This window comes from Aythya fuligula, chromosome 1 (genome assembly GCF_009819795.1).
Source record: "Aythya fuligula isolate bAytFul2 chromosome 1, bAytFul2.pri, whole genome shotgun sequence".
Taxonomy (NCBI): Eukaryota; Metazoa; Chordata; class Aves; order Anseriformes; family Anatidae; genus Aythya; species Aythya fuligula.
The window spans coordinates 179,273,023-179,293,602 of record NC_045559.1 but is presented as its reverse complement, the minus strand read 5'-3'; the positions used below and the strand labels follow the sequence as shown (position 1 = coordinate 179,293,602).

General features: G+C 38.9%; 2 protein-coding genes across 4 annotated transcripts in view; one reads left to right on the top strand and one right to left on the bottom strand.

Annotated features, from left to right (window-relative positions):
* Nucleotides 1-873, top strand: part of INTS6 (integrator complex subunit 6) — a 42,255-nt gene extending 41,382 nt beyond the window's left edge. For all 3 annotated transcript variants that reach the window (XM_032189814.1, XM_032189824.1, XM_032189805.1), the window contains one exon: nt 303-873. In XM_032189814.1, coding sequence (XP_032045705.1) covers nt 303-396 — 94 coding nt within the window. In that variant the 3' untranslated portion in view covers nt 397-873. The remainder of the gene's footprint in view (nt 1-302) is intronic.
* Nucleotides 874-2,171: 1,298 nt separating this feature from the next.
* Nucleotides 2,172-19,934, bottom strand: SERPINE3 (serpin family E member 3). Its single transcript, XM_032206083.1, has 9 exons — nt 19,914-19,934; nt 19,470-19,767; nt 14,915-15,148; nt 13,646-13,843; nt 8,796-8,994; nt 7,792-7,892; nt 6,163-6,249; nt 4,230-4,313; nt 2,172-2,212 (listed from the first exon to the last, which is right to left on the bottom strand). The coding sequence occupies exons 1-9, from the start codon at nt 19,932-19,934 to the stop codon at nt 2,172-2,174; spliced, it is 1,263 nt and encodes a 420-aa protein (XP_032061974.1).
* Nucleotides 19,935-20,580: the final 646 nt, after the last annotated feature.

Here is a 20,580-nt window from a genome sequence, read left to right as displayed (position 1 = left end):
CTGTACTTAAGAAGTTTACTGATGGAAATAGTGACCACTTCAGAATTTCTCCTGGCTTTCCGAAGGCTGAGTGGTGTTCAACAACATGCTAGAATAGACTCGAGTAACCCTAGTTTTATATTCTCTCACTAAATTGAAAGCAAGTTAGTAGCTTAACAGAACTTGAGGAGACAGCAATATATGTAATGTCATCATGCACTGTACCTAAAATAATTACTTAAGATTCCAGGGTCCAGTAAAAGTTTGGGAACAATGTTTTGTTTACTACCATGTGTATTCATTATGCTTTGTTTTAAATGCAGGTTTAAAAAACGAATGTTGATAGAACAGCTAGAGAGTTTCCTGGAAGAAATCCATCGCAGATCCAATCAGGTCAACCATATCAACAGCAGCTAAGGAACTGCACCCAAGAGAAAGCCACAGCAGGGCACTGCTGTCCTTACTTGCATTCATTTTTGACATGCACTCTTATCTCAAGTTCTGTATTGGAAAGAATGAGAAGCTGCTCTATAAAATGATGAGAAAAGTATCCATCATCTTTTTTCTTCATTTCTGTTATTTTTGTAATGTGAAAAATATCACGAAAACATTTTTATTTAAATGGAGAACTCCTTGCTTGTCATGGACTTAAGTGTCACTTTCCCTCAGGTTCTATTTTCTTAATCCAACCTTCAAAATTATCACCTCTTAAGGTTGAACTTTGCCAAAAAGTTGCTTTGTAATTTTCAGAAAAAAAAAGCACATACATAAAACAAGGTAATGTTTTGTATATACAGTTATTTTGGATATATTATTGTAAGTTGTATAAATGTATTTTGAAAAATATTTAAGAAAAGCACTTTTGTTATTCCATCAATAAAAGCTCTATTTTAATCTTTGTGTAGGACTGAGTACATTTTTTACTTGGAATGGTTCCTTCTGCCTTCCTTTCACAGTGCCTTATTGTTGGTGTGATACTGAACGATGAGCAGTTTTGTATCATTGGATATTCTGTTCTTAATCAGAACATAATCAGAACGAAAGAAAAGCAAAACAGTCACGACTATGGTAGGATGATGATCTTGGCGTTGTGTACTTCATGCTTTACTGTTTAGTGAATAGAGTGACAAACTTATGTACTGTATGTGCATTGACATCAATGACAATTTTATGAAGATACAGGGTAGAAAAGCAGAGGTCAGTAGCTTCTGAGGAATTCTGCACACTTCTGTGTCAGAAGCTTTTGTGTGTTTATAAATGGAACCAGTCCAGCAATCTTGGACACAAGTTATTACTGAATACTTTATTGGTCCTGTCTTTCATCTTTGCTAACTTCTGGAAAGCTTTGACTCAATGGGAGCAGCACTTTTCTGAAGAGTTGGATTGTGATCTTCACCTAAAATCTTTATGGGCAGGGGTTTCTGATGCATCGTGTAATCAGTTGATGACTTGTACTAAAACACTATATCTTAGCTTTTAATAGGGTGCTGAAAAAGCTATTTTTCAATATATCGTTAGCTTCATTTTGTGTTCTTCAGGAATGTGTTCTATGGTGTGTTCGTTTAAAAAGAAAAAGATGGTGAAAGTAGGTATTACTACCTTTTTGGTAGTAATATTTTTTGGTTACTGATTCAGTGGTATATCTACTTCCTACCTGCCCTTCTGTCAGTTTTGGAACAACTTCTCAACTTTTCACAGCTTTTTGCTGCTTGCTTGCTCCCTATCTCAGCTAGAGTATAGCGAAGTCTGGGACTAGACTGAACTTCAGTTTTGTTCTCAAGACCTCAGGAAAGAGAAATAAAGCTGTGCTTGAAAACCTGGCCTTCCTGGGGGATGCTTTCAGATAGCTCGATCTGTTCGGTATCAAGGTTGACTTCAGTCAGTTACCTGCTAGCATGATGAAGTTGATCAGAAGCTGTGGCTCAGATTATTAAATGTTTAGGTGGCAAAATCTGTTCAGCTTTTCCTCAAATGTGTATATGCCTACAGTCTTTGCAGTTGTGGTGCTAATGATTCCTAGACAGCAGCTTCCTGTGGTGTGTATGAAGTAATCAGGTGGCAGACTTGCTCTTTTCCTTGCAAGTGTTGTTTTAAACAATTTTATTAAATATATGCATAATGTAGCCTTTAATTTAATTGAAGGAAGGTTCACCATAGAAAGAACAGAAGACAGTGTAATTGACTAGCATTTATTATGAAGGATTTGTAATTCTTCCTATAAAGAGTACTGAACCTGTAAATGAAAATAATATTGAAATTTCAGTGTTTGGGACCAGGTTTTCAAAAAGCGTAGTACAGTTTAAGTACAATTAAGTACAAATTAAGCATGGAACTAGCAGATTTGTGATCATTTGTTGCAATTGCACATTCAATTGTTCCATACATAAGTTGTATGCTTGCCTTTTTAATAGAGTAATAGAATAATTTAAAAATTTCCATACTAAAAACAAAGGCCTTTCTAAATAGTAACCTAGAAATGTGCCCAAACCAGAAACTTGCCCAAAGCATTGACTAAAGAATCACCTTTGAACAGAAAAGTAGAACCCTTCCCCATTTTCCCCTTGGAAAAACTTCATTCACGAAGTCTAAACAAAACACCTGAATGTTCTCAATTTTCTTTCTTCATTAAAAAGCTTAAACTACATAAATGCACTTCTGATTTTGAGCTGATTGGAGGGTATGTAGTGTTTCATGTAAGGATCCTGTTACAATCTGATTTGCTTCTTATACAATTTACCATACACTGTAAACAGCAAATTTATTCGCCCAAATCCCTGTTTGATCTGACTGCAGCTCAGGTTTCATAGATCAGATTTCCTTTTTTAGTGCCTTTTTTTAATTCCACATCTGCTAGGCTAGAATAGATGTTTATTCGCTACACGGTAATGATTGTCAAAGCATTTATAAATTAGTGTGCTTTAGTCTTTAATAATTGTATTTTGGTTCTTAAAGTTTTTAAGGCTGTTAATTGCATATGTATTCACACTCTAAGGGAACATCATTGGTTTCTTATAAGCAGGTAGGGAAAATGATTCCCTTCAGTTTTTTGGCAGGCCCCAAGCAGTGTGTTACTGGGCCCTAAGAATGGTTGTGTGTTCCCTGAAAATCTGAACAGGAGTGACCGACCTGAATTACAAGAGAAATGTGGTGGTTTAAAGGATTTTGTAGGAAGAGACCTAAGGTGCAAATTTCCTGCATGGAAAGGAAGGGTAAGGGTTGTTGGAGTTGGCCTGAGAGTGCAGAGGAGCAAGGACATGCTAAAGGTGTGTAAGAATTATTTGTTACTGTCAACTGGCCTTATGGTGTTCTCCTTTGGCAGAGAATCTGGGGTAGTTTAAATAACTCAACAGTTGAAAGGAGAGAGTCTGATGCAGAAACCAAAAAAGCACGGTGATGCTTCAGGTTTTCAGGTATATTCTGCGTTTTTTTTTTGTTTGGGGGAAGTTTTTTAGTGAGAAAGTTGCCATTTGCAGAAGAAAACGTGTTTTTTGGTAATTATTTGTAAAAATTAATATATAAGTTAAATTTTTTTGCAGGGCTGAGGTTTCAGTTTCCAAATTACTTACAATAAATATCTATGGCTTTTTATAACTCGAGTGTTTCATGAGGATGTGAAGCAGTGAGGGGTCTAATCTCCTTTAAGGTGTTGATATTTATTTAAGGTGTTGATATTTATGATACAAGGGAAGTTTTGTTTCTGTGTATTCTGAGCTGTAGCTGGGTAAAAGGTTGTTAGTCTGCAGAACTTCTGAACTTCCATAGCCTTTCAAACTAAGGAAGGAATTAAAACAGGGAATTTCAGGCCCTGAAAGCCTGGTGTCTACAATCAGAAGTCTATTTTGCTTTGTGCTGTGTAGGCATGAGCAAGTTTCGTTTACGGGGAGGATCTAAATTTTAACTTGAGATACTGATCCAGCCAATTTATGATTTGAGTTGCCCTGTGGAGGTCTGTCTCCTGTGCTGGGGCATTCAAGATCTTCAGTAAGATATTTCTGGTGTCTATAATAGTTGTGGAAAGGCTATTTAGGCTCTTATAAATGGAAGAAGGGAATTTGAGTTCTGTACTTTGACTACCATTTTTAAAACAAATAAAACTATTATTTGTGTATACTTGAAAATCTAAACCTGCTATTTTCATGGTTATTAACATTTCCTAGGCTGAAGAACGTTGCTTTATGTACAACAAACTTTTAAGTGATTTCAGTGCTACTTGTGAATGATCCTGCTACTGCATTAGACAGCATACATACCTGTATTAGCTTGTCTCAGGAAAAATGTAAAAGGTCTGTCTGCTTTGAAAACAGGAGTTCGAGATCTTTTTAGTAATACCATTGCTGCAATGCAATGAAGGAAACGTTAGTAAAATGTCTGTTTTCATTCCATCTTCTGTGCAGTGCCCTCAAAACTCATGGTACCAAACACCAGAGCTTGAACTGCTGCTCTAAGGATAAAACAATGATTTTAGCCAGCAGTGAAATTGGTCTAGGTGAATGAATAAGTGTTGAGAGATTACAGGCAGATGATGCATGTGTACTTCGTTGCTGAAGTCTGGCTCTGGATTTCAAAGGTAACAAAATCTTTGTTGTTCTTACAGCCCTAACTCTGCTGAAGTCATACCATGCCATTACGCAACCCCTTAGCTCTGCTGTTCCAGTCAAAAGATAAGGCATGAATATATTCTTCTAAATTGCTGTTCTTCTCAATGGGAAAGAACAGAGAAGTAGTATGCCATCCTGGAATTTGTCAGAGCTCTCAACAAAACCTGAGCATCCTTGATCTCAAACTGCTGCATGACATAACTTTCTCTCTGAGTGTGGGTTAATGAGAGTAAATAAATTGTCCCTAAAAAGTATGATGGCTCAGAAAGCTATTATTGAAATAAGCTGTTTTTAATGAATTCTGCCTTGTATCTATCTAGTATTAAGACTATATTGTCCAAAGAAAAAAAAAAAACAAAACAAAACAAAAATTAATTTAACGAGTGATTAAAACAGAATCCAATTGAAAAATTCAAGTAGGACTCAATAAAATAAGTCTGGTGCTGTTTCAGTGCTTCTAAGAAAAGCTACCTTAGTTTTCGAGTCACTGTGGCTAGCAGCAGAGATTTTATAGTAAACAAACATAATTAGACTTTTTAAAACCAGTTTCTTAGCTTGGTTTGACTGGAATCAATGGAGGTGCTGGCATTGATTTCAGTGGAGCTAGGAAAGGTCTGATGTTGTCTGACTGCAACAATCTTTGGTATGTGATTGGAGCCACCTAAAGGCTTTCCTTTTGTACAGGAATTGCCAGCAAAAAGTGACTAAAAATATGAATGCACTGTTAAAGACGAAAATTGCTGAGATTTAAAATTCTACAGCTCTACAGTAGGATTAGTTTAGCTATGACAAGTGGTTGTGATATGTATGTGTATATATAACATGAGTCTTATTCAAAGTTGCTGCTGTGGGTATAATACCCACAAATCTTGGCCTCTTCTGGATTGGAGCATCTCTGGAGCATCTGAGGCTTCCATAGAGGAGATGAAAATGCAGGGTGTTTTAATAAAGCTCATGTGGTTTAAAAAATTGCACAACTCAGTAATTTTATGCAATGGAGGACTTGTGAACACATCATTCAGCTTACAAAGGTAATTTGTTAACTCTGCAGTCCAGTCCCTGCTGCGTGTGTGGAAATTATCTGTTATGAGAAACTACTGCATGCAAATTGTCATGGTTTTAAGTGCTTAAGTAACAAGCTTGGAATTATTTTCACAAAGAAGAAACTTTTGCATCATGAACTTCAATGCTCACCAAAAAAGGCAATATTCAGAAAACAAACCTTGTAACAGGAGTTTCAGGAGTTATGGATAAAATGATAGTAACCCTCTTATTTTGTTTTCATGATCTGACCAACAGAGAGCTGGGTTTATTTTGTTAAACTGGATTTTCCCTGGGCTGGCAAAGCTGGTTTTCACTTGATCATTTGCATGCTTAATTGAACATCAGACATGGAAAGGGAAGAGTTTTAAGAGCTCTAATGAGCAATCACAAAGGTAAAATGGAAATGTGTTAGATACAAATGTTTGCATTTAGACTAGGCATACTTCTAAATGCTGGCATGCTGCTTTAAAGGAAAGAGTAGCTGTTGTTTTTATAGTGATAAGCTTCAGGAGTGATAATTATATCTGTATATGTGATTTACCTGTAGCTCCTGATGCCTTTGTACCATCTTCTGTTACTTCAATCTTTGCTTTGTGAATGGCTTCTGAAATGTAAAGACCAGCTTGCTCTTGGGAAGAAAAAAAGAAAATACAACAAGAAAAAGCACAAGTGAATATTATCAGTGCCTTCTTGAACCTCACTTTGAACATTTTATTTTTTTATTGTTTTAGAATGCTTTTACCTTTTTTTTAATATTTCCTACAGGATATAAGAAATGCATAACAGATACTTTATTTGGGCAATTACTTTGACTGAAACTAAACTACCCTGCAGGTTAGATAGGCCAAAGGATTCCAGTCCTTTGGTGTTTAGCTGGAGTAGTGCTGTCTGCATCAGGATCTGATCCTGGTTTTCAAATACTGATGTGTGCCTGGCCTCTGCTGGTTTCCTTTTTTTTTTTTTTAATAAATGAAACATAGCTACTATTACTAGTTGAACTTTGAAGCCCTTCTTATGACTTCTAAAATGTTCTTAAGATTGCACCGCTTATGAAATACCTAACACTTACTAGAAGGAATATAATTTTAGACAATGTTTAACTTTCGGGGAACTTATTGCAATAACGTGGAGTATGTGCTATCAACATGTGAACTGATGCTGAATACCATATGTCATGTTATCAGCTTTTCTTCTACTGTCATTTCTTTTCCATGGTTCCTTTATCACATCAAATTCAGCAGGACAGCACAGTATGCATCTCCCTCTCAATTACTTTCTCTGTATCTGGCTTCCATGTTAGAAGATCCTCAATTCTAAGTTTGATTCAGTGTTTTCATAGATGTGTCTTTATAGATGGATGAATATAGACAGCCTGAATGTCTAAATTAGCTCTATATTAAGGACTTCTTAGCTCAGCATGTAGCTGAAATCATGGGACTGCGTGGCTTTTGGGTCAGCGTTCTCCAAGTGCAGGCAAATCAGAGAAAAGGTTAAAACTCTCGTTTGTCTTGAATCTCTGTCTGAGCATGTCCTCTGTCACAGGCTCAGGCCACAGAAAAGCATCACTTTGAGGCAATGTAGGAACATCTTTAGAGTGAGATAATGCATGAAGGTGGCATCAGGTTACTTCAGCCTAGGGAGGACAGCATGTCTCAGATCTCCGTTGCTGATGGAGGAAGGCCGGGCATGAGCAGAAATGCACAAATTCGACTGTCTCTGATTACAGGGACTTTCCAGGTGACTTAAGTCACTGTGAATACCCCTTTCTCCCTCGTTTTTACCTTAATTTACCTGTTCTTTCATCTTTATGAATATTTTCCTACCACGTGGACAATGGGTGAACTAAATGCTGGACCTGATAGGAATGGTTTGTTTGAGAGGTCTCCCTAGTTGTTGTGGCTGAAAGCAGGGTTACTCGGTGAAAGTAGAAAAAGGAAAACCCCAAACCAACCCTGTCCCTATCAGATTCCTCTTTTCTACAAAGCAACAGCTCAAAATGGAGTTATCAATAATAAATTAGACTGGCTGAATGTGATTTGTGTTTTGGAGTTTGTAGAGAAGGAAGCACAATCAGTCCAGCGGGCCCATGTCTATTGAATCATTCAAATATGATCTGAGAGTCTACAACCATTGTGTCAATGACCACTTTATATTCAGTCAAGCCTCTTACCTGAAACACCTTTAAAATTAGCAGTGATGGGATCAAATGCATCTCGAATTCCCAAGGCAGAAAAAACTGTCTTTAGGTCAAAAAGGCTTTGAATACTGAACCTGGAATTAAGATGATAGATCTTATTTAAATGCAGCATTCATAGTTTCATAGAGCTAAAAGGTGGAACAGATACAATTTACTTCAAGCCTTTGCATTTCAGCCATCTATTTCAGTATGATCTCAATGCCTTTCATCTGATTAAGCATATTTTCCAGAAAGGCAACTCATCTTCACTTGAAGACGTTAACAGGAAGAATCCCTTGCCTTCACCTCTTGCAATCAGACTGCTGCTCATTCTTCTTGACACATGAACTTTGCGTTTTCCTGTATGTGATTTTATTAATGCCCTACTTAGCTGTAGCAAAAGGGCTCTTTGAAACATTACCAAAAATTAGCTTGGAGGAAATGGGTATTAGTGTACAGATTGTTTTTCAGTGCTATGTTAATGTGGGGAATGTATTGTAAGGAATGTGTAATGAGGCCCTTCCATGCTGATGGATACAATAGGTGCAGCTACAAAAGGCTTGCTTGTGCTAGATTCCTCTTGCTACATGATTTCATTTGAGTATCTGATAGAAAGTACTACCAGGGATATGTGCATTTGGTAGCAGCAATTAATGACTAATGTTCAAAACGTATGGCTGAAAGTTGCTTTGTGCACAGAAAAATGGGTATGAGTTGAAGTGGGGACAAGTTAGTTGGTCAGTGGTTTTTTGTAGTATGTAGTAAGTTGTAAAAAATATGCTACTATTGTTTTTTTCTAAATAGTACAGAACACATTGAAAAACTTTGGTATTCTCAGCTCACCTCTTCATCATGACTTATTAAAGGGTTAGAGCTTTTCTGATTGTGAAGAAGAGATCTCAAAGTATCACACTGTCTTGGAGGTTACTCATGCCAGCACTAACACTCGTAATTGTGACAACTGGAGTAGGGAATTCATTTTTGAGGAATAAAATTACCTAGGTAGAAAAACGTCCATCTTCATCCTCTTTAAGCTGCTGGTCCAGAATGTTATGGTTTTGGCAGAAAGGTGAGACTCAATCTGGGACAAAGGTGTTCTTCTGTGACTGGGAAGCACTATGAACATGCTGAGTTTCTCCCCTAGGTAGGGTAACTCAACCACACTGAAAGGCTCCAGAGTTGCCGTCTGGAATTGGCCTGTAGGTGGGCAAATACAGATCTCATTTCACCATTGAAGTAGGAAAAAATAAAATAACTCTGGAGAAGTTTTCAAAACATTACTAAGGCAATGACAGTAATGTGATGGTGACTGTTTCTGCAATGCGTGCTCTTTCAGTAAGTGTACTGTTCTCTCCGTGATTTCCATCTATAATACCTTTCACTAAAAATTCATTGCTGAAAGAATTTGTGAAAAAAGAGTATACTATTTAATTAACTGAAACTTACTTTGCCTTATGTTTCTATCTTTACTACCATTAAAAAATATATATATTTTTTCTAATTTCAGGAGACAAATAGCTACATTAAATGATAAAGTAGTTAGGGTTATACTTATGCACCAAATTTATTAGTTTTGAAAATCTAGGCCTAGAAACTATGAAAATCAAATGAAGGTTTTAGAAAAATAGTGTAAAAAGTAATAGCTGCTTGGCTTCCAACCTTGTGATTAGTTATGCAACATCTTGTAAAAAACATCTTAAAGTACCATTTTAATTCTATATTTTGCTGAACAATTAATCCAGACATTTCTAGTGAGCTCTGTTAAACAACAGAACAAACCCAATTATCACAATTTTCCTCATTTTTTCATCTGTTGATCCAGTAAATATCATTTCAGGAACATTCAGCAATAGTGTGCAAGGAGTTAAATACAAGTTACGAGTAAGTGACTTATAATTGCCATTGCCACAGGCTATCCACAATGATCTACTCCCTTTTCACCAAACTGTAGTAGTTTTATCTTTAAGGTTAGATATTCATGCTTTTTGAGTCAGCAGCTATAAAATAAAAAACAAAACATAGCTAGCTAATGCTCATCATACCTAAATATTTTTTCAGAAATATATAGCTATAGAAAGTCTCAAATATTCCATGTACAATGCTTGTTAGTTTTGCAATTCTATGTTAGATAGCATTCATTAAATGTTGGTTATTCTGCTAGATTAAGTTTTAGACTCTTAGATTAACCCTCACACCATGCAGCGCAGTGAGGGAATTGCACTCATAAAACCAATTCCCAGCACATGGATTCTTTTGCTCTAAAAAGACCTTGTTTGCAAGCAGACAACATTTACATTTGTTGTGCACTGGCCAGGAGTGGTTTAATTTGTGGGCATGCTGACACTTTGAAGCTTGTGTCTCAATTTGTGTTGTCCGCTGACCTGGCTTGTTAATTAAAAAGAAAACCAAAGACTTGAGATGACTGAGTCAGGATGTTTCATCTTCCTTACTTGAGCTGGTTTTGAGCATCCCATAAGGACTATATGTACACATGCTAAATCAGTATTCAAACACAGTCAACAAATCACTTAGGGAAAAAACAAACAAACAAACAAAAAAAACACAACACTAAAACCAATACAAAATAGCTGCAGCATTTAAAAAACATGTGTAAATAGTACTTTGACACTTACTCAGAGCAGTGTTAATTGTCCCCAGGCTGATCTGTTCTGCATGGTCACGTTAAAAGGATAAACAATGTTGTAAATGCTAGATCAATACAGGCCACAACTAACTCTGCATTTTGAGTGCTGACAGTATACAGCTGTGATCATTTAATAATGAAGGAAAGTTATCTCATGTCTCTAATTTGTTGTAGTAAGCCTGTCTTTTTTTTTTTTTATTAATTTCAAACTAATTTGTCAGAGATGTTTGTAGCATTTCTAGGGACAAAGACTGAATTGTCCCTACCAAATCTGAAAATCAGTAAAATTTCAGTGATCTGTCTCATTTCTATTTTCCTCTAAAGTTCCTCTAAAGTCTCTCCAGCTAAAGAAAGCTCACGAATTTGAGACTGGATGAAGAGGTAACCCCAGTATTTTGGTAACTTCCCTTTTCTATGGAAATATTACGGATGAACAGGATGGACTTCTTCTATTTAGACAAATGGTCAGACGAGAACAACTGATTTTACACCAAGTTTGCAGAGGCCTCTGAGCACATTTATGCTCAGGTAATGTAGGTCAGCTGCTGAATTTCTGATCACTGGTCTTTACCCAAGTTCTCCATTTATATGAGCCTGCATTCAGTCATTTCAGATGTCTCATTTCTTTGTCTCACCCTACTAACTGTTCAGATAAAAGGTCTGTTCCTGAGCTGATAGTCCCAAGAAACCCATTTGTTTAACCAGATAACTTGTGAAGGAACAAAGGATGATGCTCCTCCAGATTTCAGGGGTAGCAAAGATCCTGCAGTGAGCTAGGGGTACAGAGTCACCCAGGGCTGAACAACTGTGAGCTGATGTAGTAGTTTACACTACTCAACAATGAGGATGAGAAGGCAGTAGGTTTTGGAAAAGGAAACTTGGCAATCCTTGGTAAAGTCAATTAACTTCTGAAAAAGTCAGAATGCACGAGAGGAATGGGAGCTCTCCAAGTCAGAAGTGTGAACATGCTCAGGAGTGGGTGGTCCCAGCAGGAGGAGGAAGTGTGGCTGACACACCATGGACTTTCTGAAAGAGGAAATACCACAAAGACATAGCAGTATGGGCAAGCTTTCCAAGACTAGAAAAAATGATTCCTTTGCCAGGTTAACTATGGTTCAGAGATAAAGAGGTATAGAAACAATATCTGGCTAACTGCCTGCTTGATGTGACTGTGGACCAGAAAAGGAAAATGTTTTAACCATATAAAAAAACAATAAGAGAAAAATGAAGGATGGATGGTGTTTCTGAACGCTGAAATCAAATTTTTTTTTTTTTTTTTTTTTAGATTCCTTTCCAATTTTTTACTGGAAGCAATGGGAAAGAATTAGTTTGATGATATATCATCGGATAATGATGGAAATGAGGAAAGAACAAGAGGAATTACAGTACCAGAAATGGAAATGAGGCTTAACCTACTTCAGAGAGACAAATCTGGGGCCTGCATAATTACCACCTCAGAATTCAAAGGCAACTTGGATGTGAAATCGCAAATGTGTTAGCAAAGATTTTCAATAAACCTGTAAATTCAGAGGTTGTGTCTCTAGACAGTAGTCTAGAAAACAAGAGTGTATTTATAAAGAAAAAGAAAGTTGTCTGGGAAATTTTGGGTCTTCACTTGAAAAGTTTTGAGTATACCCTGGAGAAATGAATAGTCAAGTCATAGAGGGAAATAGAAAGTGAGATAAACTGCAAATCAGGTAGACCCTAGCAAACAAATCTATAATCTTTTTGACTGGATAATTGGCTTGATAAAAAAGCATAGATCCAGCTGTCTAGTTTTAGGTGAAACATTGGACACGGTTTCTCTATGGTGCTGTTTACAGGTAGAAATGGTGTCAGTTAAAGCCAGAACTGGAAGGTAGCAATCAACTGCTCGAAGGGGTTCCTGTGTTGAAAAGAAGTTACCAGTGGCTTTCCAAAGTGTTGCCAATGATCAAGATTTTCATCAAAGTTGAACAGTGAGGTTACTTTTATCACTGGGGTGGTGGAAATCCAATAATGTCTCAGAAACTCACAAAAAAGGGCATGTATTTATTGAGATTTCCCTCCCCTTGATTTACCCAGGACTCAACTGAAAAAAAAATAATGGAAGGATGAGTGGAAAATGACAAAACAGGTGGGGTACAGCCTGAGTAACACCCAATGAACTAAACAAGGCATTTTAGCAAAGGCATATAAACACTAAGAGTGGAGTATTGAGCATGTGTATGACTCAATAAAATTATATAAATTTCTGGTCCCATACTTTCAATGAAGATTAATTCAAAATGGAAAAGTACAGTAGAGAATTGGAATACCTATTTACTGAGGAGATTAGATGAGCCTGGCATCTCACTCAAAAATACATTTAGGAGTAAATATCAAAGATGAAAAAAAAAAGCTATTTAAGTTAAAGGTTATATCTTGCACAATACTAAGGGATATAAACTAGTCTTAAAGAAATTTAGATCAGGAATTAAAAAGGTTTTTATACAAGTGAGATATTGAAATTTAGAACAGAAGGGAAAGGAGCTTTTTATATTTGAAAAGGGATTGTAGAGTTAAATGGAAGAATCCCGGGTTGCTGAACATCAAGTCTACAGTATGAATCCTTGTGTCACCAACCTTTATGCTCCAAACATTTGAAAGAAGAATACAATATGTTTATATATTATACAAATATGTTTGACCTATATTCATAGTGTTTTAATTCCATGCTGATGGCATCCACTCGCTGGATGTAAGGGCCAGAAAAATTCCCCTCCTCTTTGTTGCAGAATTTGCCCTGAATATTTTACCCTAAATCCTTGGAGACGGACTGTGACCAGAGCACTGATGCTCACAGTGATATTATCCTCTCTCTGGTGCTCGCACACCTGAGGGACAGTGATCAGGGTGAGGGGACAGGACTTTACCCAACCCACAAGCCAAATTGGTAGGGGCTATAACTAACAAGCTTGTTGATGGGTGCTGGCAAGCGTTGGTCTGTTAGGGATGGGCGAGGGACAGTAGATGTTTTAGGAACCATGTTGAACCAAGTATGTATTTTGTGACTGGGACTAAGAGTCAATTCAGTTACCCAGTTGGTGTCTTTGTTTTAGGTGATTTTTTTTCTCATCATTGTCTCAGCTGGGAAAATAGCTTAGTGCAGTAGCTGTGGAAAACTAAATAAGTAAAAATATTCTGTGTTGTATTATAGAGAAAGTCAGGGATAAGGACAGTTACCGTAGTTAACTTCAGCTGTGTGATGCATTGTGGGCACTTTCAGGATTATGCCCTCTGCCGTGGTAAAAGGCAAGATCTGTGTATCCATAAAGGAAAACTTCTTTAGCCACACGCTTTTGAAGTACATGGTGCTCACCACAGTGACCCGACTGAGTGGCGATGCAGCTCCCTCCAAAGGCAGGCCGTGCACGTCCCCATCTGCATGGGAAAGAGATGGGGAGGGGGACACAGGCTGTCCTGTTTGTGAAGAAATAAAGCAGGCCAGGACTGCTCAGCAGCCCAAATGGCAAGAGTCATCGTACAACTAGTTACATGGACCTCAAGGTTGCCTCTTGGTCCATGTTGTCCCCATAATTGAGCTCAAATTTCTCAATGCTGAGGGCCATTGTACAAAGATGAAGTAACTAAGTCAACCGAAGCTCATATCCTAATTCTCCCCGTATCCAATGTAATTAGCAGTTCAACTCATCCCACTTTGGGTATCTCAAAGAATTTTGTAGGTGTGATCCACCTTTAACTCATCTGAGTACCACAATACGAACTCCCATTCTAGTACCCACTTCTAGAGCAATAATTTCCTTTCTTGAAGCTGGATCACTTATTACAGTCCATTTGAGAAGCACAGATTATTTTTTTTTCAATAACAGCTTTAATGTTTGTGTTAAACACCACATTACATGTTGATGGCCAAATTAACATTCATGTAACTGAAGTCAATGGGGCGAATCAGGGATTGACTTGGTCTGCTGCTTATAAGGACTTTCTTTTTCAATTATTTTTTGTTTTCATTAACATACAATCTCATTTTACTAGTTTCCTTGCTTGTGTGGAAAGCGAACTCTCTTCATTTCCCATTTTGACTTTTTTAAACTCAGGAGCCTAACTGCTGAGCTTACAGCTCGGCACGTTCCCCAGCGCAGCGTGAAGGCGTTCAGCGCAGCAAGCTCCGTCCCTGGGGAGCTGGGCTGCTCCTCATTAAAACTGAAAGCGCTGCAAAGGATTGCCATTTTAAAAACTAGAGGAATAAGGCCATGCGGTTGATGGCTTAATACTGCAGGCTTGTGCTCACAGATATGCTGGCTCTTCCCTTCCATTAAAAATGAGCAGCAGCACCACAAGAATTAGATTTCCTGGCTGTTGGTCTTGGTTTAGGCAACGGGGAGTGTGGTGAGATGCCTGGTTGTATTTACACTTGTTTAAGTGCATGCTCTCTGGTTATCATTTTACATTTTATCCATGTGCAATCATTCTCGTGGGCTGTTACACTACCTCCGAGGTTACTGGAGATCCACTCCTGTATTTGGGCTGCAGTTCGGTTGGGGTCGGTGAAGTCGGTCTGCTGCAGGCTGCTGTTTGCCCAGCGCGCGGCACGTGCAGCGAAGTGGGGTGAGAGCATCACGCCGGTGGGCACGAAGAAGGAACATGCCAGCTGGACCACCGTGCTCTGGCCAGAGTCGGCTGCTCCTTCGTACACTGTGTGTAAAAAATCCTGCACGCTTTGATCTGCCAGGTGAGAGAGAGGGAAAAACTGTAGTTATCATGTTGAGGCCAAGACAGCAGAGACTGCAGCAGGGCTCAGCAGCTCTCAGCTCTGGTGCTGACACCAGTGCTCTCTGAAAATTACAGCACTGTCACAACTGAAGCACCCTTGACTTTATGGGGTATTACTGTCAAGCACGGTGATGCACTGGGCGTAGAAAAGCACTCTTCATGCTGCTGCAGAAAGCACTCCAGCGCAGATATGTCAAATGGGTGATTCAACATCAGGCTCAGACCTCTACGTGAATATAGCTCTTACAGTTTGTAAGGAACATTAAGCTCTTCTGGGCACTCTCTGAGTTCCCGTTAGATCAAGCACCTCCAGCTGTGACTTGCCGAGCTGCCAATGGTACAGTTACAGACATCTCGTGCCATCGTCAATGCCACCCATACCAGGAGGAGCACCTCCCTGACTGCCCCAGGTCTGTCTGCTACCCTTGGCCCTCATTATTATTATTATTATTATTATTATTATTATTATTATTATTATTATTATTATTATCATCATCATCATCATCATCATCATCATCATCCTCATCATCATCATCGAAGGACAGTGCCCCAGACTGACCCAGTATTGCCTGGCAATGCTAAGTAGAGCTGCTAAGTTTCCTGATGTGTGTTTTGAAGTACAATTACATTTCACATTTAATAATCAGTTTTTAGGATTTCCTAAGAGCCCTCAGATCCTTTTATTAAAAAAAAAAAACACCTCCTTGTTAGCTCATAGTTCCCGGACTTGAACAGCTGATTGTTTCCTCTAAATGTGGAATTTTGCACTTCTCCTTATTGAATAGTGTCCTATTAGCTTCACACATTTCTCCAGTTTGCCAGGAGCCTTTTAAATTCTATTCTGGTCTTACAAAATGCTTGTAGAAACTACAAACTCAGCGTCGTTTAAAAATTTAATAATATATTATCTAGTACATTGTCCAAAAATGAAAACAGTGGAATAGTGCCCTACTCTCCTTTTCCTGGGGAGTTCATGGTAGGCCAACGGTGGGGGCTTCTGTGATGGATACAGGGTTGTGGGGTGGGCCACCAGGGAGGTGAGTTTTCCAAATGTAGAGGATCTTACGTTTCTAAAATCTCAGAGTTTCTAATAGGCTTTCCTGAAGGATGGTTTAGCAGCCTTTTCTAGCTGTCAACATTTTGTTCACTCTAATGGTTTGTGGTGAGACAATTCACTCTGAGGTGACCTCCTGAGGCACACACTTGCTCTGCACAGCGTTGACGCCAAACCTCAGACCTCCCATGTGTGTGGGTCAGCACCTTCCCCTTAGCCCTTGAAGGAGATGTGCCTACATCCACCCAATAAAAGTCCTGTTGAGTTTGTGACTTGCCATTAAGTTTCCATCAGGTTCCTCTTCCCGTAGATAGACTGCCCTAGGGAAGGGGCAGCAGTCTTTCGGCAAGGCATCAGTGCCTCTTGGCTCTGTGGCACCAGTGGGCCTTTCTGCTTTCCCTAGGTGAAATGTCACCACGTGTCCTAATTTCTGTGTGAAAGCTCAGTAACTCGCTGTCATATACAAATGTTGGCCACCATCCTCATGGGGATAAGTACTGGAGATAAGATAAGTACTGTGCCCTAGCTTCTTCAGGGCTGCACTCAGCTCAGGTGCTCCTCTGCCTCGGCCTGTACACCTGGGGCACCCTGAGCAGATCCCAGGTACCTGAAACCCCAAAGGGGGCATGGCTAGGCTTAAGTTATGGCTCGGACTGGAAATATTGGTTTTAACACCAGGTAGTGCCTAAGTCAGAGGAAGGAAGCACCCCGTTTCCCATAGGCAGAGCTGGAGGGAATGCAGGCCGGGCTGCTGCCTGGGACATGGGCGATTTGGGGCTGATAACCCAGGGAGGATTTTGGTGGGCTGGATCCATCCTGCCTGGACCAGCCTGTCCCAGGCTGATCACCAAGTCAAGGGGAGGATTGCCATGAGACTCCAGCTCCTAGCCAGGTCCCTGATCTCAACAGGAGACTTCTACTACATCTGCTCAGATTTTCGCTGGGGTAGAGGGAAAGCTTCACTATTTCTACCACCCAAGAACCCAGCACATGCTTTCTAACCTAATAGCTCTCCTCTAATAACCTGCAGGAAGACTAATCACCTATATGAAGGTTGGTATTAAGACTCAGATCTATTACTCTTTAAGGGATAAAATACTGAACTCCTTGAACAGATGTCAAGAAAACTCACACAGTCTGAGGTGTAAAGTACTTTCCTTGTGTGTTTTTCATTAGTGCAGGAGTGTTTGGCAAGCTCTCTGGAGGATGTAAGAAATCAAAGATGGTAAATTGGAAGCAGATGTTAATGCGAGGTGTGGTATCCTGAGGTTGTAACTTCAGTCGTATCAAAGTGCTTAGCTAACCAAAGTCCTGAATTCTTACTCAGAAAGCATTTCAAATTTGCTTTAAAATACTCTATGACGGGTAAAGTAAAATAGCAAGGAGAAAATATTTAAAATACAACATTTTATCTGTGCTGTCTAGAGAGACATCCCTTTAAACATTGTTTTTCTTAGTACTAGAATAAAGGTGAACAAATCTTCCAAATGTTAAAAGAAGATTACAAGTGCATGTAAGAGCTGATTCTCTGTGAATAGTGAATGAACCATCAATGTTTTCATTGTTTTTAGTCTGCCAAGGTTTTAACCACATCCTTCATTATTGTGAAAGAAAGACTGACTAAAATATTAATGCAAATATGGAAGAATGGAATTTTATCAGACATGCATATATATGTAATTTGGTTTTACTCATCTGATAGGAAATTTGTTCAAAGTATTTGATCTTAAAGTGTTTGATTTTGGTCATTTCCTAATCCCCCACTGGAAATTTGCTATTACAACCAATAGCAATAGATCCCATCCTACTTTTCTTCCCACATTCATACATTAATATTACTGAAAGCCAAGACTCACGTGGCTTGTGCCACAAGAGCTAAAGTAGAGATAAAACGTCTGCTTCGTATTATGTGAGAAGACAGAAGTCAGACAGTGCAAAAGAGCTAGCAGGTCATTAACAACCTCTGCACTTCTCTTTGTTATATTTTGTGTGGAGGTTTGTGCCTAAATTTCAATGTGCAATGTTCTCTTTAATTTTTTTTTCTTACTTTTTTCTTAATAGATCCCCTACATGACAAGAAGTGTGACAATTACCAAGTTAAAATCCTTGTATGAATTATTGCTGTTTAAAATTACCCTACTAAATCTACAGAAAGGGAGTCTTATAGGCAAGGTGTCATTATATCACCTGCTCACAATATAGAGACACTGTCCTTGTGTCAGTACACGTATCTGTACCTGTCTATATCAAACAGAGTCAGCTCTTACTGCTGTGCTGGTTTTGAATATCAATGATATAGAGGATGGTAATGATGGCTGAAGCAGGCTACAGGACAGTTCTGAAATTTCTGTAGGTTTTATCTTTAGTCTTCAGATGCTGAAAGTAAATTTTATGCTGAGGGATAATGGTGTCATCTCTATACATAAGTCTTGTATGTAAGCTGCAAATTTTGAAGATGAGGCAGTCATCCACTTCTCATAAACATTGTGCCCATCACGCAAAATAGTTTTTGCCATGTGGTGTGAGATGGTAGGATAATCCAGAGTTAAAATGAAAACAGCATCCTTCAATTCAGCTCTCTTAATGCTGGCTTCTGAGACATCTGCCTTTTCCATATCTCTTCCAGATTCCCAGTGAGAATTTTATTTTAGCCTGCTCTCAGGGAAAGATGCAATCGCACCATCCGTCTGTCAGCATATCTCACTGTCTGCCAACTTCCTTCTGCTAACTTTTCATCTTTTTGGCTAGTTGTAGTAACATTAGGAATAGGGCTAAAGTCATAAAGATAATTCATTTTCCATCAAATTCATAAAATTTCTGAGTGGGATAGGAGACAAATTACTATCTTCTTCCTATCATCTCCTTGTAGAGGACATGGTGGAGACCAGGACACAACAGGAACCAGAAAGCCCTAGGAAAACAGGATCACTTCTGCTTTTCATGGGAGTACCTTTTTTTTATAATTGAACTTCAGTGAAGTAAAACAATAAGCATCACCCCAAAAGAAGGAGGAATAATAATGTGTGCATCTGCTACTAAGTGTTCTTTATGCATCTGATACCTGTCTATCAAATGTGGAGAAAACATTTCTAAATTACATCTTTGCAGTGAGACAGAAGAAAAAGAAGTTTATGATGTTTGCTGTTGCTGTCTTCTAAGTAAAGCTGTGAATTTTCTGCAAAACATAAGGCAAGAAGTTTTTTTTAAGCAGTACATTACCATGAATGTTGTATCCTAGGGCATCCTGCAGCTCTGTAAAGGTATTTCCTTGAGCTCCAAACTGCAGCAGCTCCAAAGAAATGGCCACGCTTGCTGGGGAAACCACCAGGTTGGTTCTGTTCTCTGCTCCGGAGATGTGGTGATAGAGCGTGATAGCAAATTCAGTCTTCAGGTCTCTCAGCTCATCGTAGGAAATGCAGTTACCCTGCTTTAAGCAGCAAGCAGAAAGGACGGATACAGAGAAGATAATGGGCAACATGAAGGTGAGCTGGGAATGCTCTCCACCAGATAACCATACCTGCAATTAATAACACAGATATTTAGAGAAAATAATGATCACTAGTAAAATACCTGGCCAGATCTTGTTGCCATGAAAAAATGGGGTGTAGGGACATGCTGACAACTGTTGGCTAAGAAGAACCAAGCTTTTCCTGGATGCTGTACCCATATAGGATGTTTGGCCATCACAGTACACACTGTACTCCTCTATTAAAAAGCCAGCAACCTGCATGCACGATGGGACACCTCGGTGGAAGCTGTGTGTTCTCTGTGCTGCCAAGCACCCACAGCTCTTTTCCATCCCCAGCAGAAAAAGGGTCACGTCCAGCACTCCCAGAGGGAAATCTGCCCCCCACGAGGGGCAGGCATTCAGCTGGAGGCTCCGGGCTGGGGTTTCAATCCACGTTTGCAAAAGGCTGTCTTCAGGTTTCCCCCCCAGATATTCCTTCTGTGCAATTTATCCCAGTGAAAAAAAGAAAAAAAAAAAAAAAAAAGGTTGTATTTGCAAAAGGCTCCAGTACCTGCAGCACAAAATCAACGCTTTGGATTTTTATGGGAAATCAAGCATTGGTCAGTGCTATATTAAGAGATATTTAGATTTGTATTTAAAGGAAAAAAATGCTAAAATGACAGAATAGCATTCTTTTACAGAAGTTTGCCTCTTGAACAACGTATGCAAATATATTTTTAGAAATATTGCGCCTTCTTTCACTTGAGGATTTCCTACAAATCTTTCTCCATGCCCTTTGCTCTAGAGAGCACCTCTAATGCCTCGCGTTTACTCACAGTTAGCTCTGTTAAATTGTCTTGCCTTTCTGTGTCCTTCTGGGTG